The following is a 27,673-nucleotide window of genomic DNA, read 5'->3' as shown; positions in this document are numbered from 1 at the left end:
AACTAAAAATAAAGACAAGATGGTAGTTTATTAATTTTTAATGAAATTTGCAGATTGTTTCGGTGAAGTTTAATAAACTCCTTGCTTTCTAAAATATAACAGGACACCGGAGTATATTCTCCAGCTTCTGATAATCAGCTGTCTGCTTGACAGTTTTAGCTGTGCAAAAACTATAACTTTAATCTCAGCCAAACCGATTTACTCAGGAACAAATAAAATACTAAAGAAAGCCAAACAATAACATTTTTAAGTTATCTAAGTGACTTATATATATGTTTAACCTGACTAGCGAAAGACGGCGGTGGGTTTGAAAACGATTTGCCGGGAGTCCGGTGTTCTCACGGCTCTAGTTAGCCTTGCCCCCGGCTAGCTATCGAGCTAGCGGTGGGTAACAGACGTCTCCGAAAACGTCGGAGCGCTTTTGAAAATACGTGGTGTCTTGATAAACTGAGCAGATATTTGAGGTTTACACAGCTACATTCTCGCCTGAAAATACGTTAAAGGTTTATTTTGTGACCCAGAAAGAATAATAAGAGTAAAGTTAAAACTAACTAGCTGCCGCCATTGTTGGAAACTGCGCTGGGCTGCGCTATGAATTCTGGGACACAGCTTCTTCTTCTTCGGGGTTTAATGGCAGCTGGCATCCTTGTACATGCAGTGCTGCCATCTTCTGTTTCAGTCCGTTATTACACTCTTAAATCCTACTACTCATTCCTGCGTCTTTTGGGATCTTACAAAGCTTCAAACGATGCGTCGACTATTAAATTAGTCTTCAACGATTTTAATAGTCGACGTAATCGTTACTAGTCGACTAATCGTGGCAGCCCTACTACCAAACTCATTTGTTTCATTTGTCTTGAGGGAATTCAAGTGTTTAAACATTTCCATGACTCGATTGGTTACCGTACATAATATTACAGCCACTGATAATAGAGAATAGACCAGAATTATTCTTCAAGGAAACAACATTGATTGCATTCATCGTAATGAATCATTGCAGCATCTTAGTACCTACAGTGGGGGAAATAATTCCAATATTTGCTGAATTTGTAAGTTTGCTCACCTACAAAGAAATAATTTTATTTTAATCACCTAAAAGTTTGATTTGATTTGCTTGTTACTGAGTATAATGAGTATTTAATCACATGCAAAACATGACTTATTACTTGATGGAGAAACCCTTAAAGCAGTAAGATGTTACTTGGTCAGGTTTGCAGACTTCTCAGGAGAGATTTGGGCCTCAACTCACCACAAACTCTCTGAATCATTCAGGTTTCTTATTTGCCGTTTGTCACTTTGAAGCTTGAGGTCTGGAGGCTGGCTAGGCCACTTCGTGAAAGGCCTTCTTCTTTAGCTCCCTGTTGTTGCTGTGGTAGTATGTAGGCCCATCGTCTGCGTGAGGAAAGGAGCTTCTTGTCCAAGATGTGACATACGTATCGTGACCTATTGGCCCCTCAATCCAGCAAAGTCATCCTGTACACTAAGCAGAAAAACAGCCCAAAGCATGACGTTTCCTCTCCGTGCTTGACTGTGAGGATGCTTCTTCAGCTGCTTGCTGCCATATGTGTGTTTTAATCTATAATAAGTAAGCCTGCAAAACTGCAAAGTGCTCATTCAAAAATCATTACAGTCACAATGTTAAATGCACTGCTGCTATTACTGTATCGTGAGTCTTTGTGTTTTAGGGAGATGAGGTCCTCTTCTGCTGAGAAACACCTCCAGATGCTGATTCTGGGAGAAGAGTCTTACATTTATGTCCTACAGACACAGAAGGAAAACAAAATGTGTTTAACTTAAATTAAGGGTTCTCGTTCTCTCCCAATGCATTCTTTGTGATTTTTATCTCATGAATATGTCAAATTTTGGCTGAGCTACAATAAAATTATTGGGGTATTTTTCTAGAGAGGGAAGTCTTGTGTAAATTCAACATAATGTGGATTTATGTTGATGTTTTGTCTTTGATGACAGAACTTTCAAACCTGTTTCAAACACATTTTTCATATATGTGTATATGATATGAAATATACACCTGATTATAGGAACTACTCATAACTAAAGCACTTTGGAGGTGCTGGTAGGCAGATTTGGCACAGCTGGCCAGCTATTTTTCAGTTTTCACACGTCATGTTAAGCCAATTCTAGCCAGCTTCTAGATGCACTTTGTCTTTGAGGCCACATCTTAAGCACTGGTTACAGGCTGGTTTGGGTTGACGGGAGTTTCTAGTGTTTGTTTACCCTTCTCTTCCTTATCTCATTTGGAAATTCCCAAACTATCTGCTCCATCTTCTGCCCCTTTATCTTCCTTTCTAGTCTGGTAAAGTCCGAGCGTTTGCACCGAGGAGCTCACAGCTCAGCTCCATCCAGTGTTTCTGTTACTAATTTAAAGGGGAGCAGCACAGGGAAAAATATCCAGGCTTTTCTCAGCTGACCTTTCGTTTGGAAAGTTTTGGCTGGGCGTTGCTGGTGCCTGACACAGTTTCTAACCATGATTTAATCCTGTGGCACTCTGATTATATGTGAAGCTGGATTTGTCTGATTGGCACTTTGAGTATTTTCAGGAGTCTCTTAAAGCTGTGATTAGAGGTCAGGCTGTTGGTCCACTTGGTGTTTGACTGACAAGAGATTCATAAACAGCTCATGGAAAAAATGAGAGTAATCCAACCCTTCTGTCCTCCTTTTAAAAATCTGTGAGTGATCAGATTCTTCAGGTCCTCCCTGGGCCAGTGGGTTCAGCTGAACTCACCAACAACCACTGCTCTGCTCTGCAGCCACAAAGAGCTCACTTAATCATCTTCCTCTACTGTAGTCGATCCTTTTTAAACAACTCCTTTGCCCTGTTTTGATTAAATGTACCTTTCAAATCAAATGCCCTCCAAATGGCTGTTTCCTGCATACACCCACACCATCATCTGGTTTGCCTCAGAGCGATAACATGACCCACGTGTGGGAGTTCTTATCTGCAGCTGCCTGCAGCCCCCCATCGCCATGCTCTGCTGTTCTGACAGCATCACGGACCCTGTTTGCCTTTTTGTTTGTCTGTTGAGAGTTTGAGTAAAGTCACACTTCATGCCGTCTTTGACAGTTTGAATAAAAACCCACTGGAAAGACATTTACAGACCGGCTGTAAAGAGAAATGAGAAAATATCACGCAGTTTCACAGCAGTTTGAAACATTAAATGAATATTTTCCATTTTTATAGGTTGAACATGGTTGGATGGGTTAGTGTTGGAGTGCATCAAACAGATGATAGTTACTGTTTGCTATTGTATTGTATGCACTCTGAAGCTTTAACATTAGTATTTTAAATGCTGTTATTGTTTTTGAAGCCAGATGTTGTTAGCTAATGCTATCAAGCTTGGTTAGCAAGCTGCATTTCTTAACAACGGGAGTCCAAGCGGAGACACACATATTGGCTAATTAGGACTAATTAACATACAAAACCCAAGAAATTCACTCATTAGATCTGAGGCACAAACTCCTTTGATGATCTGTACAACACAGCAGCTTTAATATTAGTCCAGTAAGATCATATGAAGTCTGTGGTTCGCTTCCACTGTTAACACATAAGAAGCATTAAAAGTTGAGTTCTATTGTGTGAACTGGAAATTGTTATCCATACTTTATTTCATCACATCTGGATTCTTGTAATTAGTGGTTTACTTAGGTAAACTTCCTTGGAACATCTGCAGGTTGTTCAGAGCGCTGCTGCGAGGCCTCACATGTCACACTGTTGCTCATTCAGTTGCATTGACTTCACGTCAACTTCAAACTCCACTTACTTTTAGAACTCTGCATGGACGAGTAGAAGCATATATCAGTGAACTTTTACACCCATACATCCCCAGCAGGTCCCTGAGGTCATGTGACCAGGACCTGCTGGCTGAGACCTAAAGGAGACAGAGCTTTTACAAGAGTGACCTCCGACTCTTGAACTCTCTCCCACCGAGCCTGAGATCTGTGGACTCTGCTTTTGAGGAACTTTTTACTTGGATGTTTAAGCTGTTTTCCTGTCGACCATTCTTTGATATTATCTTGAAAAGTGCCATATAAATAGAATTTTATTACTTTAAACACTTTCATTTCACTCGAATTTTAACCCTTTGCACTGTTGTTGTGTTATAATAGTAGTGCTGACTATGTTTTGTAGCTTGCGTTGCGTGAATGATCCTGTTATCAGTGTGGCACAGAGCTTCATTCCTGACTGCAGTCAGATGGAAAATTCAACACCACAGAGCTGAATACAGTGTGACTGTAACAAGCTACGGTTTGGGTGAATTGTTATGGTTGAGTGCCTTTAGCATGAATTCTTTTAATGCCCAGTTGACAGTAAAAAAACATGGACGTACTGTATCTTCCAGGACAGAAAAAATAAAGTGAAATGATTTGAAATAAACTTGCGTTCTGGCTGAAGGCCATTGGATGGCGAAAGCTGTGGTTGAAAAACATTTCCGGTCCTGGGAAAACGGCATTCCAACCCCTGACATCTGTAAACACTTTCCTGCTGCATTAATAGGCTCAGTCACTCATTTCGGTCCATTTTGTAGATCTTGGTCATGGTATGCTTCAAAACAGAGGATTATCCGTGGTATGCTCACTGGCTAATGCCCTATAATTGAAACCGAGATGGTAACAGTGAAAACGTTCATCGTAGTGCTCCAAAAGGAGACTTTAGAAACAAATCTCTGACATTACGGCAACTACAGCTGTGGGTTCGTGGTTTTGTAGAAGTCTGGGGAAAGACGAGCCACCTCTGGTGATTTTATGGGCTCACTTCTGGTTAGTTTTCGAACGAGGATCGTCTGGGGGTGATAATTTTACTTGCTGTATTGCTTGAGAAATTTCCTGAATTTTCCTCCCTGAAGGACGTTTTCAAATAGCTTTTTTTTTTTTTTTTTTTAAATCATCTGGATCATAGTTTCAGTGCCAGGTCTCTGTCTTATAATTTCTTTCTTAGGTTGGAAGCTCTCACAAAAAAAAGGTGATTTTTGATGGAGCTGTTAAGAGGTGCTCATCTTGTTTTCCTACATTACCCAGCATGCTCTGTGATCCATCAGCTGCTCAGAGGTTTGTGTTGTGGAAACACATTTATCAGATTTCATTGGCACGTCAGCTATTATCACACCTTTTACCAAATCGACAGCAGAAGAAGACAAAGAAAGTAAAGTTCACGTCATGTGTGTTTCTCCTGACATTCTTTCGTTTGTCAAAATGAAACCACGATGGCTGAAGCAGACGATCGGTTCTGTTTAGAGAACATCAGGAAATGGGTGCAGTCTCTGCACAGTTTATATTAGAGCTTAACCAGCATTTGTTTGACTTCACTGTGGGTTATTCAGGCTGTAACTAACAAGTATTGCTCAGTCAGTATTAACTTTCAGTCATTAGAATCATTTTATTCTTGTTTTGTCTGTAATAAAACCCACAGCAGCCAAACCCTGTTGCAGCATAACTTAGAGATGATTCAGGGTCTTCTTTGCATGTCTGACTGAAGCATTCAAACATCATCACTGAAATACGACGGAGAACATCTGAACGTCGTCACTTCAGAAGCCAGATTCAGAAATAATCCCTGCAGAGCAATTTCCTGTATGTAACTGATTAATGCTTTTCTTTCTGCTGTAACATCTTTAAATTCATGGCTACATGTATTAAGCTGTTGTTTTATCACCTTGTAAACTTTTTGATTCATCTTAGCAAACAAATCTGATTTCCAATATAGACTGTATATAAAAGATGGATGAGATGTCTCCTGTCCAAACAGTGTGATGAAACAGGCGCTGCCCTGTGTGCTGCTGACACAGCACTTGGACTTGAGCCATTGCACTAGTATATTTATCCCAGTAGTTTGGAAATTCCCAGGTTAGAGCAGCCAAAGAAAACCCTCGAGTAACCAAACAGTTTCAGTGACTAAGATGACCTCATTTATGACCCCATTATATTTCATACAGAAGAAATTTTCTGTAACAATATTGTAACAATAGAGTTTATAGTTCTGCATTAAATCTATAGATGCGCTGTAGCCACAAACCTTACAACATAACCTGTGCTGTAACCTGAACTGCTCCTCCCTAAAGTGTCACGACATCCTGCACAGATGTAAATGCTGGGAATAGCCTCCATCACTTGTAGATAAACAGCAGAGTCATAAATTCATTGAAAAGTTACCTAAAAACTCTTTTCTTAACATGTTCCAACATAATGTACCGTGCATAATAAATGTGACAAATGTCATTAAAAAACAAGAAAACATAAATATTTAAAAATCTGTCAAAACCCCCAAATTTTAAACATTATTGCATAACAACAATGATGATTCTGGGTTGTAGATGTAACATTAGGATATTTTGCAGCAGTAAATCATCCTGCTGCCGGTTTGTTATCTGTGGTGGAATAATATATAAAAAAACAAAGCTTCTTTCTATTGTCCTTGAAACACAAAGGGTCCATTTTTGTAAACTTGTAGTTTCCCAAATTTATGATAGGAAACATTTTTATGATTAAAACTATCCCAAATGCCGCCCCCCTCCAAAGTTGCATGAAAGGAGTTGAGTTAGGCATCCGATTGCAATGCCTCCTGCGTGTGGCGCTCTGAGCATGTCCTAAGAAGAAGGCTCTGGGGCAAACTCGGGACACGCCGGAGAGATCGTATCTCTGAGCTGGCCTGGGAACGCCCCTGTGTTCCTCCGACTGAACTGGAGGAAGTGGCTGAGGAGAGGGAGGTCTGAACCTCGGCCCTGGATAAGTGATAGAAAATGGACAGTTGGATGGTTAAAGGCTCGTGTAATAAAATGTCTCAATAAGTAAAATTAAATAAAAGTCAGTAAAAATACAAATTTAAATATGATACAATAAATCAGTGTTTAAAAACCTGATAAAAATATAATTGAATCAGAGCAGTACTGCAGACAAATACATGAAGATTCATAGTTTTATTCAAACTGTTGCACCAGGATATGTTCTGTATTATATTTCATTGAACTGAGGGTGGGTTTGTTGAGGCACCATGAAGTGTGGATGAGCTGGTCGTCACTTTCCTGACCTGAACCTGTGAACTGTCTCTGGTTTTTTATTTCCTCCCCCTCAGTCTGTGATGGTGGTGGTCGGGTTAGAGGGATGGGGTGGGGGGGTGAGGGGTGGGGCTAATGGCTTCCTGTCTGAGGGAGATAAAAGTGGATGTGGAGACTGACGGACAAATGGCGCATCGCCCTGATTCACCAGGACTATGAACCTCTGCAGGAAAGGAAAGTGCTAGTCTTAATAGTTTCAGCCTGGCTGCAGAGAAGGGCAGGTCGAGAGACAAAGAGACAAAGATAAAGACCATAAAAGAGATTTTAAAAATGTGAAGGTGCAGGCCTGTTTCTGTTTTCACTTTATGGAAGTTAAAAACCACCAGACATTTACGTTTTCTCATATTTGGAGACGTTAATTTTTGATGGGTGGGGAAGGAAAGCAGCTGTGTTGGAACTGAGGCTGTCCGGGATGGAAAATAAATTATGAATGACGGGATGAGGACATGAGAACAGGATGAAGGAATGAAGAGAGTGAAAATGTGATACGGTGAGGAAACGGTGGAGACAGGTAATCAGAGGACAGCAGTTCAGCCCAAAATAAAAAAGGGGGAGGGGAGGAGGGGAGGAGAGTGACAATCAAAGATTCCCAGCAGACGAGCATCACTGTAACCCCGACTGTGGCCGAAATTGGAATTTCCTCTGGGTGCACCACAGCTCAAGTGTCTGAAGTGAAACATGTTTGTGTCCCACAGAGCGCCAGCCTCTGCAGACGCTGACCTAAAAGGAAGAAGGACCGAGTCCTGCTGACAGGAAGACAACATGGCCTCCAGCTCGCAACCCAGAAATCCTTCCTGTGGTCTCACAGACAGGAGCAGCAGTTTCTTTAAGGTAAGGACTGGACAGCTCTGTGGAGACATAGCAGAACAAAGATCATGCAGAAAAGTAAGTCATCACATTTGTGTGGCTGAATTTTATGAAACTATTTAAACAATTTTTTTTTTACCTTTTGGATTAATTGAACAAACAAACTGTAGCTGAGATGATTTAGATTAAGGGTGATGTGAAAACCGAGGTAACTGGTTGATTGGACGGATCAGGACAGGAAACGATGAATGTCTGTTTCATATTTGAAACTTATTTACACATTCAATTCAATACAACTTTGTTTACATATCACCAAGTCACAACAACGGTTGCCTCAAAGTGCTTTATATCGAAAGGTAAACACCCTACAATAATACAAAGAAAATAGACAAAACCCAACAATCATATAACTCCCTGTGAGCAAGCGCTTTGGCGACAGTGGGGAGGAAAAACTCCTGTTTTACAAGAAGAAACCTCAGAGCAGAACCAGGCTCAGGGAGGGGCGGGGCCATCTGCTGTGACAGGTTCTGGGTTTGGGGGAGGAAGTGAGGACAGAGACATGCTGTGGAAGAGAGCCAGAGATTAATAATAACTAATGATTAAATGCAGAGAGGTGTGTAAACACATATCAGATAAATAGTCACAGATGTTGGCTGTGAAAACAAAAAGTCCACCCACCTGTTCATACCTTCTGGTGCAGCCAATCAGAAGAAAGTTGCCTTAAAGAGGAGGAGTTAAAGCAGCTCGTTTTAGACAGGAGATGAAGATAAAGAAGGCTTATGTTGAACATTTAGTTATGCAAAGCTGCCCCAGTAGAGTTTAGAATAAAAACATGAAAGTGAACAAGAATTTTTGCTTTAAGCTACAAACTGGTGTCATAAAAGGTTCCCCGCTGGCAGCAGCTGTTCAGCTGGTTATCATGCACACCCCTCAGCATAACTAACATAATTATTCTGTTGATAATTAAGTATTTTTCTGAGTGTTTTAAACTGCTATCACATTTCTTCTTCTTCCTCCTCCTCTCGAGTTGCCACAGCAGATGATCTGCCGCCATCTCACCCCAGCAACCTCCTCTGTCACACCAACCTCCTTCATGTCCTCCTTCACTACATCCATGGACCGTCTCTGTGGTCTTTTTCTTTTCCTGGCAGCTCCATCTTCAGCATCCTTCGCCCAGTGTCCCCTCACTATTCCTCCTCTGCCAAACCATATATCAGCCAGGTCTCTCCCTCTACCTGTCATTTCCCCCTTTTATTTAAGTTTGCCACCAAATACACCTTCCCTCTCTCCTCCTGCACTGTCTTCATCCAGCAGGAGCTCAGTTTTTTCTGGCGCCCTGCTGTTCGACAGCAATGGTGCTGGTTTCTGATGATCTTGAATATCTGAATGTTTGATTTGGGAAAGATTCCAGGCTTGGGATCTTGCATATAGTTTCTTTAAAAAAAGTTTTGATTGGCCACATTTATCTATTGACAATCACAAATAATTTCATAGACCCCTGTTCAGTAATCTTTTTTCTTCTTACCATTTTTGAGACAGACTCATGAATGTCTTCATGATTTTTTTTTATTAGTATTTTTAAAGCACTCATCAGAGTCTGTTTGGATTTATGCACTCTGGGATTTCTTTATCCTGTTGAGGTTTTATCTTAACTTTAAATTCTCACCATTATTAATTCTGACTAAGCACTTTTCCTTCATATAATCAGGAAATATGGACTGTTGACTGATGAAATACCAAAGTGGATCAGTGTGTTTGACAGTTTTCCTCCACTTTCTGCCATGCATCGAAGAAGTTCTGGAAATGAACAAAACCAGCTGCTCTTCCTGGCAGCCTGACAAACACACTCACAGGACTCATAAAAACCTCTCTCTGTCCACTCCTCTCTCTCCCTTTCATCTTCATCTTCTCCTAATTTCTTCTGTTTTCTTTCTCTTCTGCAATCAGTTGCATATTTTTGCTCCAAGTGTCACTCAGATGTGAAAACCTTTTCATGCAGTGCCTGTATGTACTGTTGTAGTCTTGTGTTATGAAAAGACCTGATCTATTTCTCGAGAGTTAACACATGACAGTAAATCTGTTTCCTCGCTGCTTCTGATTTCCTCAGTCTTTCCTCATCTTTCAGTGCCCTAAACATTTTATTTTGTGTGTGAGCCTTGGTCAGTGTTAAACGGATTGTCCTAACCTTGTGGTATAAAACCCTGATTTAACTCTGAGGCTGACCTTTAACTTCATCTAATGCCTGAGCCACACAGGCCTAGATACTATTAAGCGACTTCTCCCTGGCAAATATGGGGTGTTAAGGGAAAACGTGTATTTCCCAACTGGTGATGAGTGGTTACTGCCTGTTGCTGGGTGAAATTGGTTGCAAAAATGGTGCAGCATTAAAAACCAGCCTATGATTGCTTCGGGGCTAGCAGATTGCCCCAACCGTCCGTTTGCACGGAAGATTGTAACATTTACTCTGCAAACTGTGGCAAAGCTTGAAAAAGTGAAGACCTGACATGAGAAACATTCACCTTCACAGTAAAAGATGTTCCTTTGTGAGTATCTCTGCTATGGCAAGGTTTTACTTTTACTTTGAAGCCGATCCATGCCACAGCTTTCACAGTTTCACAACAGCTTGGAGAATATTAGGCAAGCGTTTGCAGACAACTGGACGTCTTCCTTGCTTCCAGCTACTGGAAACCACAGGATCTTCTAGCGCAGTGTTTCCCAACCACTGTGCTGCGGCACATAGGTGTGCCGTGGAAGATTATCTGGTTCCACCTGAGTAGTACTGATTAGTACTGATTAGTACTCTAAGTGATCAGCATAACAGGCAACACAGTTACATTCTCCTCCACTAGAGGGCAGTAAAACTACCTGCTCTAATTAAATGGCTTCTCAACTGCCAGTAAAACAGAAGAAGAGGAAGAAGAAATGACATAATAGCCGAGCTTTGAGACCACAGTGATAATAGCAATAGCAAAATTTTCAAAAAAATATTTGAAAAGAAAAGGTAGTCAGTCTGAGCTGGGTCCTGGAGAAAGTTACGATCCAGATGAAGCATGGGCAGTGGTCAGAAGAAAGCAATTCCTCTGTACCTGATGCACAGAGAAAAATGATCAATATGCTTGTTGTGACATTTTAGTTTTGTGGTGTGCCGTGTGATTTCTCTAATGTGAAATATGTGCCATGGTTCCAAAATGTTGGGGAATGCTATTCTAGCACCACACTTTTCCCTGGTGACCAGTGGTTGTCAATGAGCAGTCTCTAGACCTGTATGACTGGGACATGAGCACGTGCGTACAGGTAGATGGATTCATTTGTACCTTGCTTCATGAACCAGGGTTGTGTTCTCAGACAGCTGTTGTTTATAATGTTGGTCCAAATGTCACTGCAGCAAACCTTCATTTCTATGCTGATGATATAGTGATGCTCCTCTGCACCACCACAACAGGCTCCCAGCACCACCTGTGTGTGTGTGTGTGTGTGTGTGTGTGTGTGTGTGTGTGTGTGTGTGTGTGTGTGTGTGTGTGTGTGCCCTTTACTGGCAAGTCAGTTGTGTAAAAGAGATTTTTATATACAGTCTTTTAATGAAAAGTTGATTTTTCATGTAAAATCTTTTACATGCACGAGGTCATCTCTCCACTATGGTTTGATTCTGAAGCTGCCTTATATGTGCAAACTTTTTATTATTAGATTTTGTTTTTTTCTTCACACGTTGCACATTTCTCTGGCATTATGGTGCTTATACTTTAATTCTGCACCCCTGAAAGCCTACTAAGAATAACACTTGAAGCTCTTTTCTGTTCTGGGCAGTTTCTCCCAGAGGGCAGTGAGGATGGTCTCATTTCTGGCTTTGTAAAATGTGGGCTTTTAAAAAAAGAAAACAAAGATTTGTTAGTGATGTAACAAATCCTTATTATGTGTATTATGCCCACTAGCCCTGAAGTGATTGCATCAGCTCAGTTTATCTGTATGATATATCAGTGCCCTGCACAGAGGAATGAGTAAAACCCCTTTGAAAGTAAAAGAGACGTCTTTAGACCAGACCAGCAACTCAGAAACAAAGTCACACTTTTAATTTCCTTTGCAGCTTTTTCCATCTTTAATAACCCTGTGAAAGCGCTCTGTACGCGTCTGTGTGTCAAAACCAAACACATAGTTTCCCGTTGACTCCATCCATGGCTTTAACAGCAGCTCATGCAGTGAATCAATTACGTCTACGCATGCACACACACACACGTGCATTGCTGAAGGAGCTGTGTTTGAGCGCTTCAGTCTGCCTTTGCTCTGCATACCTGTGCTGTTAAGAATAAACTATAATGAATGAAAATAAACCCTGTTTTTAAAGCTCTGTATAAATCAGTGAGTGCTTTTTTATGGATGTGGGTGGTTTTTCTCTAAAGGTCATCAGTGTGACATAAGGCCTGTGTTGGGTATCATCGTTAGAGTTCTCTGCCCAGATCCAGTCACTCAGCAGCGCTCGTGCTCACTGACCTTCGTTTTATCGGTCAGGAATTTCCCATGTCTGCTCTTCTGGCTCACTTTCTACTTTCGCATTCATATAATTCAGTGCCCGTCTCAACAATATGTAATAACTAATGTTTCTCCTTCTTTCCGTCACTGGATAAACTCAGGATATGAGGCTCTGCAGAGAAAAAAAGTTCATGTATGATTCTGTAACATGGAAACCGTTTTAAAGGCTAGAAGGTGACATTAGGATAAACAGACTGATGCCACGCTCACGTATGCTCTACGACTTGACTGGACTCTGGCTTTAACTACAAAGACGAAGGGGAAACTTTTAACCTGGTACTGTCCAACACCAGCCTGACAAATTCCAACTTTATTATGTGATTCCCACTAGCCTTAAAACATTTTGTGCATTATAACTGGAAACTGTTTCCAACAACAAACATATGGTGTATTTTACTCCCTCCCATGTTATCTTTTGGCTAATACAAACTCAGATAATTACATTACATTACAGCTGATGATGTCAGGTAACACTACACACCTGAAACAACTTAACGCTCATCCATGTGACGCTGGCGCTCTGGCAGAGGGAGCTGCCAGTTTTGTTTTTGTCTCTGAGTTGGTTTAGTGGCTTGAATTTCAACTGGATCTGTCATCAGGAACACTGTAAACAATGCGGTCTGAAGTGGTGTAATCTTTGTCAGCAGCATGGGAGAGCGCTCGTTAGTTCTTTAGAAGGATGAAACATGAGAGCAAATGTTTTCCTTTCTGGGATTACCCGTGCTAATTAAAGGTTCATGCTGTTCAAACTTCCACTTTGCTATTTTCTAGCTTCTACTTCTACATTTCTTACATTTCTTGATTGAAAATTGATGCTTTGAAGCATGAAATCTTTGGCTGTTTCTCCAGCTTTGGTCAGCCTCTGTCTCCACCCAGGCTCCGGCTGAGAGCTCCTTCTCTGGGTTTGAGATATTAGTTGTTTGGTGTTGCAGTATCACTGGGGATCGGCTCGTGTTGTGTAACAGAGTTTTGACCTGATGCAAAGCTGTGGGAGTCTGTGGCTTTTACAGAGCTGGCTCCACTTAGTCCTGTGAGGGGGGGTTGAAGGTCCTGTGGTGGCTGTGGTCTGGCCTGGAGCCCAGTTTAGGGAAGAATGTTTGGAGAAGGATGCCTCCTGCTGGTTATAATGTATAATGGGCGCGCTAGTTCATAAAATCTTTACAAATGTGCCGTTTCTGTGATGATACACATCCTTTTGGCATATTTTCCCTAAATGTTGCATTTTAATGTAGAATATCAGAAAGATAAATACTGTAGGCTTTCAGGAGCAGCCCTGTTTGCACTGTTTGACCCAGATAATCAGTGAAAAGCATCCAGATTTCAACATCTGCTCTGATACGACGAGGAGGCTCTGAACCCCTGGGAGTTCTCTAAAATGTGCAGTGAGGGAATGTGGAAATTGCAGTGAAAAAAGACAACATGAAATCAGTTACATTTTTATGCAGCCAAACAGTTTTCAGCTCCAGTACATTTTGGAGTAAATTGCACACAGTTGTTCCGATACAGGAATTAATTTTGCCAGAATGTGTGTTTTAACTGAATGCAGACGACTCAGAGATAATGTGTGGGGTGAAAGGGGCACACGTTTGCTTTAAAATAAAAGGAAGTTGCAACAGTTTTTGTTGCTGGTTCCTCTGATTTTACCAGCTTACTGTGAAAGTGAGTCAGAGCTTGGAGAGAAAAACGTACATGAACTATGGGTGAAATACAGTGGAACAAGTTGAAATCTAAATGTACGCAAATGAAACATTATTGATTCAGTTTGGGCTGTTTTCCTCGATATTGATCATAAATAAACATCCGGAAATCTGAGCAGACCTCAAAGACTAAAAGATGGAAGAATTCACATTTTTGAAAATTCAGCCGACTTGTTGACACTGTTGAGTTTTTGGAGCCAGTATGGATCATATTTGATCCAGATGATCCAAAGTTTTATTTTTGAAGCTTGGAGGTGAGGATTCTGTTACTGTTACCATCTTTGAAGCCACGTGTCATGAAAAAGGGCTGATCAGACACTGCTCACCTGTACAGTAAACACCAAACACTCACTGCGCCCACCCGAGGCGATGTCTGCGAGTCCACTCACCTTTTTTAAAGGTGTCACAGAAGCAAGTCTCCAGTCTGCGCTGGGTTCTTATTTATTTATTTATTTTTTGTTTGTTTGTTTGTTTTTTGAGGAAAGCAGGAAGTCCGACACAGAGACTCTGCCAAAAGCTCTCGCAGTTTCGTTTCAGGAGTTTAAGGAAAGGAACAGAAACACACTTAAGACACCACGTCACAGAAACCCACACACACCCAAAGAAGTGACTCTGGACCCTCGTAACATTAAGAGCAAAATACAGCTGAAATATTTAAAACGAGAGGTTTGTTCAGTCACTTTCATTTGACCTTATTCCATTAAACTGAACATTTTACATTTACAAAGCAACCAAATCCTGACTTTAAGTAATTTGATTACATGAAAATTACATGTTACAAAACATGGCAGCATAATCTGCAGGAGAATACCATCAAAGTGATGTAACTGTAATAACTGTAGTGGAAGTATAACTTCCAAGTTGCAAACTTAGAGTTTTTCTCTTGTTGTTAAAGTTATGGCTTTCTCATTCAAGCCCATTCATTTAGACTGGAGCTTCAAATTAGCTTTGCTGGTACTTGTTACCATGGCTGCTTTAATGTTTTGGGGGGATTACAGTTGGGGACACCAAAATCTACATGTCTCCAATCATTTCATAAACCGAGCAGGTTTTTGTTTTCTTTGTTCTTTTTTCCAGGTTTGTAAAACAGACTCCGTATCATCCATGTCATCACTGCTCGAATCCTAAAATATTCCAAACTAAATGCGGACCTAGATTTGAATGACAGTTGTGATAAGACTTATCTGTGCCGACCTGAAAACAACACTGCCTGTCACAGATGACTCTTTGAAGGCTTCCTGTCTGAATTAGAAACAGCATTTTCAGTTTGGGCAGCAGTTTGTTATCTGCAGGAGGATTAGGAGAAATTTTCCCTCTTTTTTTTTTTCACTCTGTGCTTTGTGTCTGTTTCCTTCCAACAGGAAATGAGGTCTACACCGGAAAATGAGTAACAGTTTCTCCAGTCCAGTCTAGCTCAGGCTCAGTTTTAAGTTTCATAATTTATGTTTCATTTACATCTCGTCCGTCCTCTTCTCCTTTTCACGCTCCCTCCAGAGTCACAGCCTCTCACTCTGTCTCTTTCCAGCTGATTGACACATTTGCGTTGGAGATCGGAGAGCTGAAGAAGGAGATGGTTCAGGTCTCTCATGCTGTGGACAAGGATCCTGTGGAGCTACAAGGGTGAGCCTGTTTTCTATGTGCTATCAAGTATTTTATTCCAGACTTTATGACACAGATCTTTCTGTTTTCATGTGCTTATTCTATCCATTTGGAGTTTATTATAAATTTGTAATTAGATGGTGAGGTCTGGAGGACAGTCTGAAAATGTTTATTTTCTTTTTATATACTAGGAGACAATCTCGGCATTGACTTATTTTATTATTTTTTGGTTAGGAGGAAACATATAAAAAAACATACAAACAACCAGCAGGTGGCAAAAGTGTTTAAGTCTTTCTCTCTGTGGCAGGCTGGAGAGCGGTGTGTACCTGCAGGCTCGCCACTGCGGTGGGCTGGTGGGTGAAAGGGATTCTGGGTACGACTCCTTGCGGAGGAGGATGAGCGTGTGGGACCGGCTGACTCAAACCCACCCGGCGTGGCTGCTGCTGGGGGTCAGCGAAGAGGAGGCCAATCGCATACTGCTCAAACAGCCGCCAGGGGTGAGGAGGTCGCGTCCTGGGATGCAGATGTTAATATGTCTCCTTTGAATGTCTTTCCAAACATTTAATTTCGCGGTGCAGGTGTTTTTGGTGAGGAAGTCTGTCGCTCTGCAAAGAAAGGTCCTCTCCGTGCGTCTGCAGGAGGATCAGGAATCGGGAACTCCCATCAGCCACTTCCCTGTCAGAGAGAGTCAGTACAGTAAGTGACATGTTTGACTACCTTTAACTAAAAAGTACTTTTCGCTAGACGTCAGAGTCATTATTTGCATTCTCTTAAAGCACTTTTCAAAAAGCTGTGATGGCAGAGATGAGTCAGACGGCTAAAACGAGGCTTTCAGTTTCCTTTGGTCCTTAGAATACATCTCGTTCGACCACAGCCGCCTCTGCAGTCACGCTGTCCTCTGGGTCAAAGACTTAAATACACCATTTCCTGTCCACCTCTGCAAATGATGCCCAGAAATAAACCAACACCGAAACAAGAATCAGATTATGACTGAGGCGGTTTGCCACATGTGTATGTTACATTGTGTACTATTGTAGTTTTGTTTTCTTTTTAAATGTAACTGATCAAGAAAATTGCCGGAACGACATTATTACACCATCGTTTTTGCCTTTAGTGAAGCAGTGAAGACGGATGGGAAAGTGAGGAGCAAGATGCACAGAAATGGCCCGCGGGTCGGGCTCGAACCAGGCCGCTCGCCCACTGCTCACTAAAGTGGCGCCCAGCAGGGAGAGACGGCTCAAACAATCAGGAGTAAATATTTTTGAGAATTCTTGACAAAATTGGCAGTTGTCCCGTCCCTGCCCCAAAGAGGCTTTCAACAAAGCTAGACACTTGGAAGACTCAGGAGCCAATCATATCGTTGCATAAAGCTGGACGACTGTTTTAAACCTTATTTTGGGTGAAAGCAGGTTTTGTTTCTTTGTTTTGATTACTTTTTTTTTTTAAATTGGACTTGTCTGGTGAGCAGAGATGGGCAGTAACACGTTACTGTAATCCGATTACTTTTTTCAAGTAACGAGTAAAGTAAGGGATTACTATTGCAAAAAAGGTAATTCGATTACCGTTACTTTCCCGTAGGAACGCTGCGTTACTGCGTTACTAAAACCTTGGGGGTTTTTTTTTTGCGAAAGTGTCTCATGACAGTGACGTAAGCGAGTGCGCCGTTTGTGACAACAGCTGTGTGCAGATCAACAGTGGATCATATATCGAGGGTGTGGGAGAGAGTATGAGCGTGCAGCGTTTAAAGCGTGGAAGTACTGACCTTACTTTGAGTTTGATTCCATAAAAAGTGACAAAAACATTAGTGTCCGCTGTGCGTGGGAAGAAAACTTCTTTTTACAGCGAAAAAAACCCCCTAGACCTCCGAACAAGCACCGAGTAGCTACGACGTAATGGGAAACTCACAGAGAAACTCGCGGATTCTTCCACTGACCGCTGCAGCTCACCTGCACCAGGGTAAACCTCCGCCTACCCCACTCCTGCTTTACAGGTGAAAATAGAGCAACAGGACCGCTGAGTCTTTGACTTTATTTATTTTCTGCTGTGTTTTACTTGCATCTATTTGAAAGATAAACACACAAAAAAAAATTTATGTGCTGGAATGTGCAGAAAATAGGTTTAAATGTTAAACTAATTTCTTCCAGTCCAATAAAACAAGTTTTAAAAAGAGACTTTTCCATCTGATTACATTTTGTATGATGGATTATGTAGAAAAAGTAGAACTGGGCTGAAAGATCTATCGCTTTATCACCTATTCAGGTTGTAAATCGTGTTTTTAACAAGTAACTAAGTAATTAATTACTTTTGAAAATAAGTAATCAGTAAAGTAACGGGATTACTTTTTGGGGGGAAGTAATCAGTAATTAGTTACTGAATACTTTTTTCAAGTAACTTGACCAACACGGATGGTAAGTCAGGCCAGTTTTATGTCCCACTGACCAATGAAATGAAAGCTGTGACTCTCTCTTTAGTTTGGGGCTTAAAAATAACCTCCTGCATTCATGCCAACTTCCCAAGTTACAAGACTTGCTTGTACGAGGATTTTAAAACCTATAGTTAGAATTTGGTCATCCGGATAAATCAAAGAATAAACAAAGAGCCAAAGCCATTAAATGTTGCACGAGAACATAAGACGCTTGAAGTTAAAAGAAAACTTCCCTGCAGTGTCCAGTTTAAGGCAGTTCAGTCAGAAGCAGAAGAGCTGTGCAGCTGATTCCAGGCAGGAGCTGTAAACCCACACAGGATACACAGAATAAACCAAAAACTATAACTTCCTGTGATTTTTGGTGAACGCAGCTCAGGAAGTGAGATGGGAGCAGACTAGGAAATAAGCAGAGCATCCAGTTAAGATAATGAAGCCGAAATGTTGTTACATTAAAAACAAATCCAACATTTTCTATTGTATTTTTACTATTTTAACACATTTCCTCTGACGGTGCTTCAGCTTAGATCTCCAAACTCATCATGACCTCATCTTGTTTTTGCTCGTAGACAGTGTCCAAACTACAACTGCTGAAAGAGCCAGCCCTATAAGGCTTGACTGGTGATACTGGAAATGTGGGTTTTACAAACAAATGACAGCTGAAATGAACCTTTCGTCTAGATTTAACTTTTGTCCTGAGGGTTTGCCATGTGAAAACACATAACATACACAGGCTTCTGTTTAAGTAAGAGCAATTATAGTACTTATCTTCAGCAAACACGCACAGCAGCCATGATTTTCGTCACCTTTGTGCTTGTGCAGCATACCTGCGCTGACCTCTTTCATCTAAAGCTCTTTGCAGTTGTGCCTGCTTGTTGTGGTTCTTCCTTATGCTTTGTGGAAGCTTTATTGAACTGTTAAACAGTCATTTTTAATTGTAACATTAACGTCTGAGATATTAAAGTAAATCAGTTGCATGTATGGTAAGCATTAGTCATTGAGCTGCAACACTGCCAAGAAGTGACGACATACCAGCTGTGGATTTTCCCTGCTGAAATGACAGCACAGATGGGATTGTGCCTTAGGCCTGCTTTTTCTTCTAGCTGCTCTATAGTTGGCGTGCCTCGTCAAGCTAGCCCTGTACACAGTGTTTGAAGTGAACTTAAAAGCTTTTAATTATGTATATATATAAATACAACTTTAGAAAAGTTTCCTTTGTGAAACTCTGCCTGTGCACATAATGAGAAGAGTAACTTCTGTCTTTGTATGTGACTGTATGGAAACTAAAAGCTCAAAGCCACTTCCCTAAATGTGTATCAGAGAGCCAAGAAGTCTCAAATGAGGTGAAAATCACCTAAGAGAGATTTGAACTCTTAGGTCTATGACATCCATTCAACAGTTGTTGAGGATATCTCAACTTGAAACCTGGAACGATCCACTGTCCCAGATTTTGTCAGTTTATGTAGATGTTGAGTTATTTCGTGGTCTAATTTCAGATACTAGAGATCTAAATACTAGAAATAAAAAATAATAAATGAGAAAATGATCAAACTCATCAGAACTCATGATCTGAGGTAGTCATCGTGACATCACCTGCTGTTTTATAGTCTCATTCTTGACGCCTCGAGCTTCTTGGCCACGGCCACCTTAACGTTGTGTAGCCAGACATGATGCAGATCTCACTGTGAGACAGAAGTGTGCTCACAGCAGGTGTACCTTTGAACTCGGTCACCTTAATTTACAGCATGAATATCATATTGTATTCAATAAAACTTGAAACTCAGGAAAGACTGTTGATCTGTATCCTTTTATGAACAAATGTAGCCTGCTAACATCATAAATGTGTCCCATCTGCCCTGCACTCATGATGAAGGTTTCACAAAGAGACGTCACAAAGCAGTGGCTGATGTAATCTATTTTTATGTACATCTATGACGAAAACGTTGCACCAAAAACCGAACGCACCAGCTTTCTAAGTACGCCAAGACCAGTCAGTTATTGGCACGTCCACTTTTATTATTTCTCACCACAGATTCATGCAAGAGTCTCTTTGCCTTCAGCAATCAGAACACAAGATGACATGTTTATATCCTCATATTTGTTATGCGGCGTGAGGACAGTGAGGGAACTCGACACCCTGACCTGGTGTTATAACTGCCAGTTCAAAAGAGGGAAAATACCCAGAGGAGATAAGAGAACTTGTAAAACTTGTTGCGCTTCTGGATTATTGACCTGTTCTTCCAGAAGCGACGGAGAAGTGGGCATGTGCAGTTTGTACCTGGAGTCAGTGAAGAGGAGAAACCCTGGGTAACTGACGAAGGTCGTCTGAAAATGTTGCAGTCACATCGTTTTAATTTATCCTTTGAGAACCTTTTTTTTTCTTTGAGCTGAATTGTTGGGCTCGTTTATTTAATTCTTCTGACACAAGTACCATCTCATCAGTATAAACAAGCCTGAAAAAATGCTGATTAGGCGAGAAATCCCTCGGTGAACTCTTGCACTGCATGTCATTAACTTCCTGTGTGTGAAATCTGATGAGATCTTTGTAAATTTCATCTGCCTACAGCCTTTTCTCTCGATGGATCTGGGATCAGCTTTGCAGACCTGTTCCGGCTCGTGGCCTTTTACTGTATCAGCAGGTAAATACCCCACCTAAGGCAGCTTCTTTGTTTGGTTTTCTTTGCTGTTGCTTTGTGATGATTCAAGCATGGATGAGGATAATGTCGAGTAAGCAGTCCGCTCTCAGCGCTCACGGCTTTCGCTTCTTGTTTTATATCGTGCCAGCTGGGGCAACGCAGACAGACACAGGAAATAGTTGAGCTGAAAGAAATGGCAGACACAACAAAGCAGAGAATTAAATGGACACAAAATTGTCTTTAGATATCGTCTTCAGCTGCGTGTTCGCTTTATAAAGTCTGAGCACGGGGTGTGTGTGTATCTGTAGCGCTGTATTAAAGTGGCGTTAATGTAGTGCAGTGGAAAACCAAGGGTGTGTTATGAAGGCACTTATCTGTATGACCGTGTTTGGGTCGTGTTTTGCCAACCAGACTTGAGGCGTCATCACTTTTGTTCCAGGATTTTATGTCAAACGAGGACGATGGATAAACATAAATCTGTCACACATGCACGTTTCTTTCACGACTGACCTTTAATTCGACAGCTACTTCAGCTCCTATGTTTATCCCTTCTTCTGCTTTCTTAACACATTTTAATTTGTTTTTGTCTCTTTAGAGATATCCTGCCATTCACACTCAAACTCCCAGAGGCCATAGCTTCAGCCAAGACCCAGAAAGAGCTGGAGGAGGTGGCTCAGCTTGGAGCAGGTAGCCTTGCTGCTTTGTAAACTCACACCCTGAATGAACATGTTGGATTTCTCACAAGTATATCTCCAAGTTGTCTGCACTTAATTCATGGTAAATTCTACCTGGTATGTCTTGATAATGTGGTTATTGCACCTCCACCATAAATAGCATAAGGATGTAGCTATCGTGACATCAGCTGCTGATTATTGAAGTTCCATTATGAAGCCTCGAAATGAGCCTTTAAGTCTATAATGTGGATGATAAGATAAGATAAACCTTTATTAGTCCCACATGTGGGAAATGTTTTGGTCACAGCAGAAAGTAAGTTAAGAACAGTAAAAATTAAGAAAAATGAAAAAACAAACAAAACAATAGAATAGAATAAGATATGACAGAATAACATACTATACCAAACAGAATAAAAAACTGCTAAACTGGGAAATTGCAGTTGGTACTATTGCACATCAGGGAGATGGGGCGAAAGTTATTGTTGTGTATTGGATGTGTGTCTGTCTGCACATGTGTGGTCATCTGCAGAGACCATGTTGTGGAGTTTCACAGCAGAAGGGAGGAAAGACCTGTGAAATCTGTCCGTCTCACACCGCAGGTGCTGCAGCCGGACACTGAAGGAGCAGCTCGGTGCTGTCATAATCTTCTTTTCTGAAACTTAAAATGATCAAAATTTACAAATGGGACCTAATGTTTTTTTCAATATGACCTCAAATGAGTGACTGAACCCATAAAGTCTTTTCCATTGACTTTACATGTAAACCTGACGCTCTGGCCACCTCTATCGTGTTCAGTGTGAACACACCGTTAGAGAAAGTGTTTAAAGAGTATCACAGCACCATGCGGGACTTCACCGAGCTCCTGAGAGCGACCCTTTCTGTCGGTGCTTGATTTTCATACAGCTGTGTTTGGATAGATGAGTGAAAACCTTTAGCAATGAAGTGTTTTTAAGGACTTTTTTCAAGTTAACCCCATTAGATGGGATTACCTTGTCTTTTGTGCATTGGCTTCACTTTTCACACCCAGTTTGATATTGTCTTTAGGACCTAAGGCTCCTGCTAATTTAGTATTTTCTATCCCTTATATTAAAAGTGCTAGGCAAACTGATAAATAGTTGTTGTTTTTTTTAATTCTAATTGTTATGATTTCTTCTTTCTTGCTTGGCTAATCAGTTTCCTTCAGCTTTGTCCTGACAGGAAGAAACTATTGCTCGAGTGCTCAAACAGAGTAGAAATCACTGCATAGGTACTTTAACATAGGTACATAGTGTCTTTAGTGCTATTATTTTCACTTAATGTAAACTAGAGGAGTAAGTAAGTAAAGGCTGCTTTTCAATCTTAGTGCGTTGAACTCAGACTGTTCATTTGGTTTCCAAATCTTTTTAATTTGCTTTCCAGTTTGAGTTTTTGCTCGATGTATCTACTGGAAATTGTAATATTACCTAGTTACTGATCTGTAAAGTGCAGGCAGGCAAACAAAGCAAAGATAAAAAGGTCAGTGTTCGTGCTGCAGGTGCTCTGTTTGTTTTCCCTCACACTGACTATCCTGGTCAGGTTTCATAGCAGATTTGCTCACATCGCTCCGAGTTACTCTAAGCTCAGCTCCTGTGAAACTGCGGGTGAGTCAGCAGAAGCCTACGACATAACTCACCCCTGATGAGGGAGAGAAGGGAGTGGCGAGTGGAAAGCTACAGACGGCCAACTGCTGTCTGAGCACACACATGCCATTGCACTGCATTCAGACCTGTATAAAAACACAAAAGGCTTGCAAGCATGTGTGCTAACATAATATCATCATTACCAAGATGAAACGCTATCATTGTTTTTTCACAGTCTTCTATGAATGGATGTGGGTGGAAGCGTGCAGAGTTACTTTGTGATGAAGCACAGTGGCCGAAACATCCTTTAAGTATTAGCCAGTTTCTTTAATGCCGGATTTGCAAGATTATCCTGTCATTGAGGGAAACTCCCCTTCGTCATTGGACTGCTTCTATTTAAAGACAAACAGCAGACCGTTGTGGACTCTGGCCACGCACATGTAAGGGAAAAAACAAAGAAACAAAACTTATCTTGCGCCTCCCGTGAATCAGTTAGTTTATCTCTCATGAGGCTGAACTCTTATCCTCCCTATCGGCATGACTTTTGTTAGCAGTGCTGTGAGTTTGGTCATCTCAGCTTAGACATTAACTTTCCATTTAGAATGCAAAATACTACAGATTATTGCTGCTCATTGCAAAGTGAGATACCACTCTAACAAATGCATGTTAGCATTGCTGACATCATCATTAAAACCGCAGACAGACACAAGGGTCACTTTTTAAAACCTACCTAAAAATTGTTGCAGACCAAGTGGGGACTTATGGGTTTGGAAAATTATGCAAATGTGGCAACTTAAATTAACCTGTATCCACTTATTAAGGCACGCAAACATTGTTTAAGCAAGTAAATCCCCATACACATGTTAAATCTTGCATGTCTGGCTTCACAGCAGAAATCACCATGTTTACAGCGTGCTGCAAAAACAGTTTTGGTCTTTATGGTTAGTTTTTCCCTTTGTAATAACTTAATCTGACAAATATTATGCTGTGAGGCAAGACCATCCAAAGTGTTTGTGCTACAGTTTGGTTAGTGAAATCAGTAGCTGTTAGAAATTCATGTTGTATTAGTTTGTTGCATAGCGCACATTAGCATTGTGCATTGTAGGTAGATCGTTTATGTAGCTGATAATTTAACACCCTCTCACCTGAACATGGTATTTACTACTCTAAAAAAACATGGCAGCAGCATGGGTTACATCACTGTCACTTCATCCATCATTTATATACAGTCTATGGGCAGACGAAAGACTCTAAAGACTTCCTGCATGGATATTTCACAATAAAAACCTTAAGGAATCTCTGGTGGAAGATTCCTCGCTTTCCTGATATTATTTTAGTTTGCAGCACATGCAGGAAGTGATGAGGTTATTATTGTCAGTAACTTCTGCATTGAATTAATAAATTTATTTATATCTAAAAAAAAAAAACCTGTGGTTTTAATGTGGTGAGCTTCACTCAGTATAAACAAATGTCTTGTTTGTAGTATTTAAGCTAAGTGAAAGTGTGTTTGAGGCACTTTAAAGTGCACGTCTTTACTTGGATAAAGGGGAACTGCGCTCAGCCCACTCTGCGGTCAGTCAGTTTTACGTGTGGTGTTTATTCAGGTTGGGTTGCTCTGCAGACACACACCACAGTGTCAGGTGCTCGTTGCTCACATGGACCAGCAAGAATCCCACAGGCAGCTTTCAGTCCCCAGACACCAAAGGATTACAGGACATATGAAACTGACCTAGCAGCTGGAGCTGCTTCTTCATTTCCCCCGAGTTTGTCTCCATTTTTAAGTGGCAACAACTGTGTAGATGTATGCTGAGTGTGGATTATTTGTTGTCTGTTCTCTTAAAGGGTGGTTAAATCTTTATGCTGTAGCCGTGCGTTTATGATGGGATTCCACAGATGCTTTATTTTGTAGTTGTTCTCGCAGCAGCTGTGTTAGAATGAGGTCTGTCTTGCCAAGCAGCTGAAAACAATGGGATGATTCAGTGGAGTGAGAGAGCATTTCCTCCACTCCCCTTTCATGTTTATGCACTGTCAGTGTAAGAAAGAAACAGAAGAAGAAAGTTGTTCAAATGAGATTCACAGACTTTAAATTTAACACTAGATATTAGGAAGAAAGAAGATTGATACTGAATCGACTCAGAGCTACAAGGAAATGCAGAGCAGGAAGAAAGGAGTGGAGGGACTGTGCGCTATGTGGAGTTTTTAGTGCCCTCCCACTGTGTGATTAGCATGTGTGGCTCCCTCTCTCTGGGTGTGTGTCGGCATCCAGTGAGTCAGAGCAGAGAGGCACGGGCTGAGTATGGAACACTTCTAGACGACAAACAAGCAGGAAAGACGGACAAAACTTTGAAAACTTAAAGGGAGCCAACAAAGTTAGTGGTGAGAACCTGCTGAAAACTCTGCTGCTGCGTTAATTTGAACACAGCAGCTGCTCTGAGGATTTATTCTCTGTGGGAGTTTTGACTTGTCTCAGGAGACGCTGGTCAATGTTTGCCTCTGACGGTTTCTTTACGTCTGTGTGTTACAGGTTTCTGGGACTCTGCCCTGTGCAGTCAGCGGCACACCTCCCCCCGTCCCTGTCGCCCTCTGAGCCGGACCCTCAGTCCCCAGCGGACCAACAGGAACAGCGAGGTCGAGGGGTCACAGCAGAGACACACCAGGGCTCACTGTGACAGCGCACCGGCAACCTTACAATCCCATGCACCTCCACCTAACTTTCACCTAGAGAGAAGACATTCCAGCGGTCCTCTGTGCTTTGTTAACCCGCTCTTTCTCCAAACCCATCCGCACCGCCGTAGCAGCTCTGAGGAGGAGCCGCCCTCAAAGGCTGTCGAGTCCACCCTGGAGAATGCAGAGGAATCAAAGCCTTTAACTGGCAGCCAAAGCAGTGATCCACACGTGGACAAAATCAAACCCAACAGCAAATCGCGGCCCCCTCGCCCCCCACCGCCGCGCTCGATGCCACGCCGGCGTCCTGCCCCACCTCCACCTGGACCTCCAGCAGCTACTGCCAGACCGAAGAGCATGCCAGAGGCTGTAATTACAAGGCAGCACCAATCCTCAAATAAGCGCCCGGCACCCACTCGACCTTCGATGGGCATCAAGCACAGCGGATCATCCAAAAGTGGCAGCTCACCAATCCCCGTGACTTCAAACCCACCGCCTCCGAGGCCAAAGAAGCCGGATTTGGAGTCTCACCGCTGCCATATTGCCCTGGATGATGAGACCATCGCCAAGGCCCTGTCTCGTGCCAAACTGCCATCCTGCCAGCCTCAATCTGCCACCCCTGCGGATCTGGAGAGTCCGTCCGGTCCTAATGAGAGGGGACACCAGCGACTCAGCGACATGAGCATGTCTACTTCTTCCTCCGACTCACTGGAATACTCCCAGTCTCCTGGATTCTCCCTGGGCCTGACCCCTACCCCATCATTACACCTAAATCACCAAGACCCGGTGGAGGACAGCAGTGAGGACGATGACGATGGGGAAGAAGAGGAGGAGGACTACGGAGTTGGAATGGAGACAGACTTAGAAATGCGCCTCCGTCCATCCTTCAGAGCCCGGAGCCGAAAGGTCGGCGTGAATATAAGCGGTAGTTCCTTCATCCTTCCCAGGGCCTTGAAGGGGCGCTTCAGTAAGGTCAGCGGCATGCTCAGCTCCCTCATGACCCCGGAGAGGCGGACGGTGAAAAGGATCGCTGAGCTGTCCAGGGACAAAAGCTCGTACTTTGGTTCCCTGGTTCAGGACTACATCGGCTTCGTTCAGGAGAATCGAAGCTGTCACACATCAGGGATGGATTTTCTGCAGACTCTCAGGCAGTTTATGACACAGATGAAGGCTTACCTGCGCCAGAGCTCTGAGCTCGACCCTCCTATTGAGTCCCTCATACCCGAGGACCAGATTGGTAAGTGTTTAAAGTGAAATGTGACTTGGAGATTTGTAGTATGGGCTCATCCTGACTTTGTAAAAGATCTTTGTGTGGGTGCAGGTGTGGGCGTGTGTCATGTTTTTGTTATATATCTGACAGCTTTCAGATCTCTACATGTTCACATTCCAGATATGTTGGGCCATTAGTGATTCAGAGGGTTTCAAAATCACTACATTCATCGACAGTGCTGAAGCCTTGCATTGTGTCGTTGAACTTTCCATATTAGCATGCCTCATTAGCCGTGTTGAATTACAGACATGCCAGCGTGCTGTGCCCTAGTGAGTTATTCCTGGCCTGTGTTTGTCGGCATAATCTCACACTGTAGTTGAGTTTGACTTTGAAGGGCAGGTGTTGCTTTTAAGTGTATATTTAACTTGGTGGGGCTGTTATTAAATGTCAGGACTCAAGGCTACAGAACTGTGTCAAAAAGTACCTTCGTATGCCTTCATTTCATTCATTATTATCATTATACTGCTGCTCGTGTTAGGATCCATCAGGTCCTGCTGGATATGTTTTTTAAAGTGTTGCTTTCTCAGTGATGTCAGAACATTTGAAAAAATAGTTTGCACATATGGAAAACTCTCTGAAAGGGACGCTTCATTCTGATCAGATTATTGTGCACTTGCTTTGCAGAATATGTGAGCATGTCTTTGCACACATCTCACATCCCCTTGTTCATTGTAAACAATAACAGCAAAGCCTTGTTCAGGGACAGAGAAATGAT

General features: G+C 41.9%; 1 protein-coding gene across 3 annotated transcripts in view; it reads left to right on the top strand.

Annotated features, from left to right (window-relative positions):
• Nucleotides 1-27,673, top strand: part of LOC146668840 (ras and Rab interactor 2-like) — a 39,494-nt gene that overhangs the window by 3,373 nt on the left and 8,448 nt on the right. For all 3 annotated transcript variants that reach the window (XM_085410895.1, XM_085410896.1, XM_085410897.1), the window contains exons 2-8: nt 7,763-7,898; nt 15,621-15,715; nt 16,002-16,191; nt 16,273-16,390; nt 20,683-20,755; nt 21,348-21,439; nt 25,549-26,925. In XM_085410895.1, the coding sequence (XP_085267021.1) occupies nt 7,830-7,898; nt 15,621-15,715; nt 16,002-16,191; nt 16,273-16,390; nt 20,683-20,755; nt 21,348-21,439; nt 25,549-26,925 (2,014 nt within the window). In that variant the 5' untranslated portion in view covers nt 7,763-7,829. The remainder of the gene's footprint in view (nt 1-7,762; nt 7,899-15,620; nt 15,716-16,001; nt 16,192-16,272; nt 16,391-20,682; nt 20,756-21,347; nt 21,440-25,548; nt 26,926-27,673) is intronic.

The sequence above is a fragment of the Rhamphochromis longiceps genome, linkage group LG6 (genome assembly GCF_057381845.1).
Source record: "Rhamphochromis longiceps isolate RC_006_pf linkage group LG6, R_longiceps_female_GT1.1, whole genome shotgun sequence".
NCBI classification, from domain to species: Eukaryota; Metazoa; Chordata; class Actinopteri; order Cichliformes; family Cichlidae; genus Rhamphochromis; species Rhamphochromis longiceps.
Note: the sequence above shows the minus strand (reverse complement) of the source record. Positions and strands in the feature narration are given on the sequence as shown.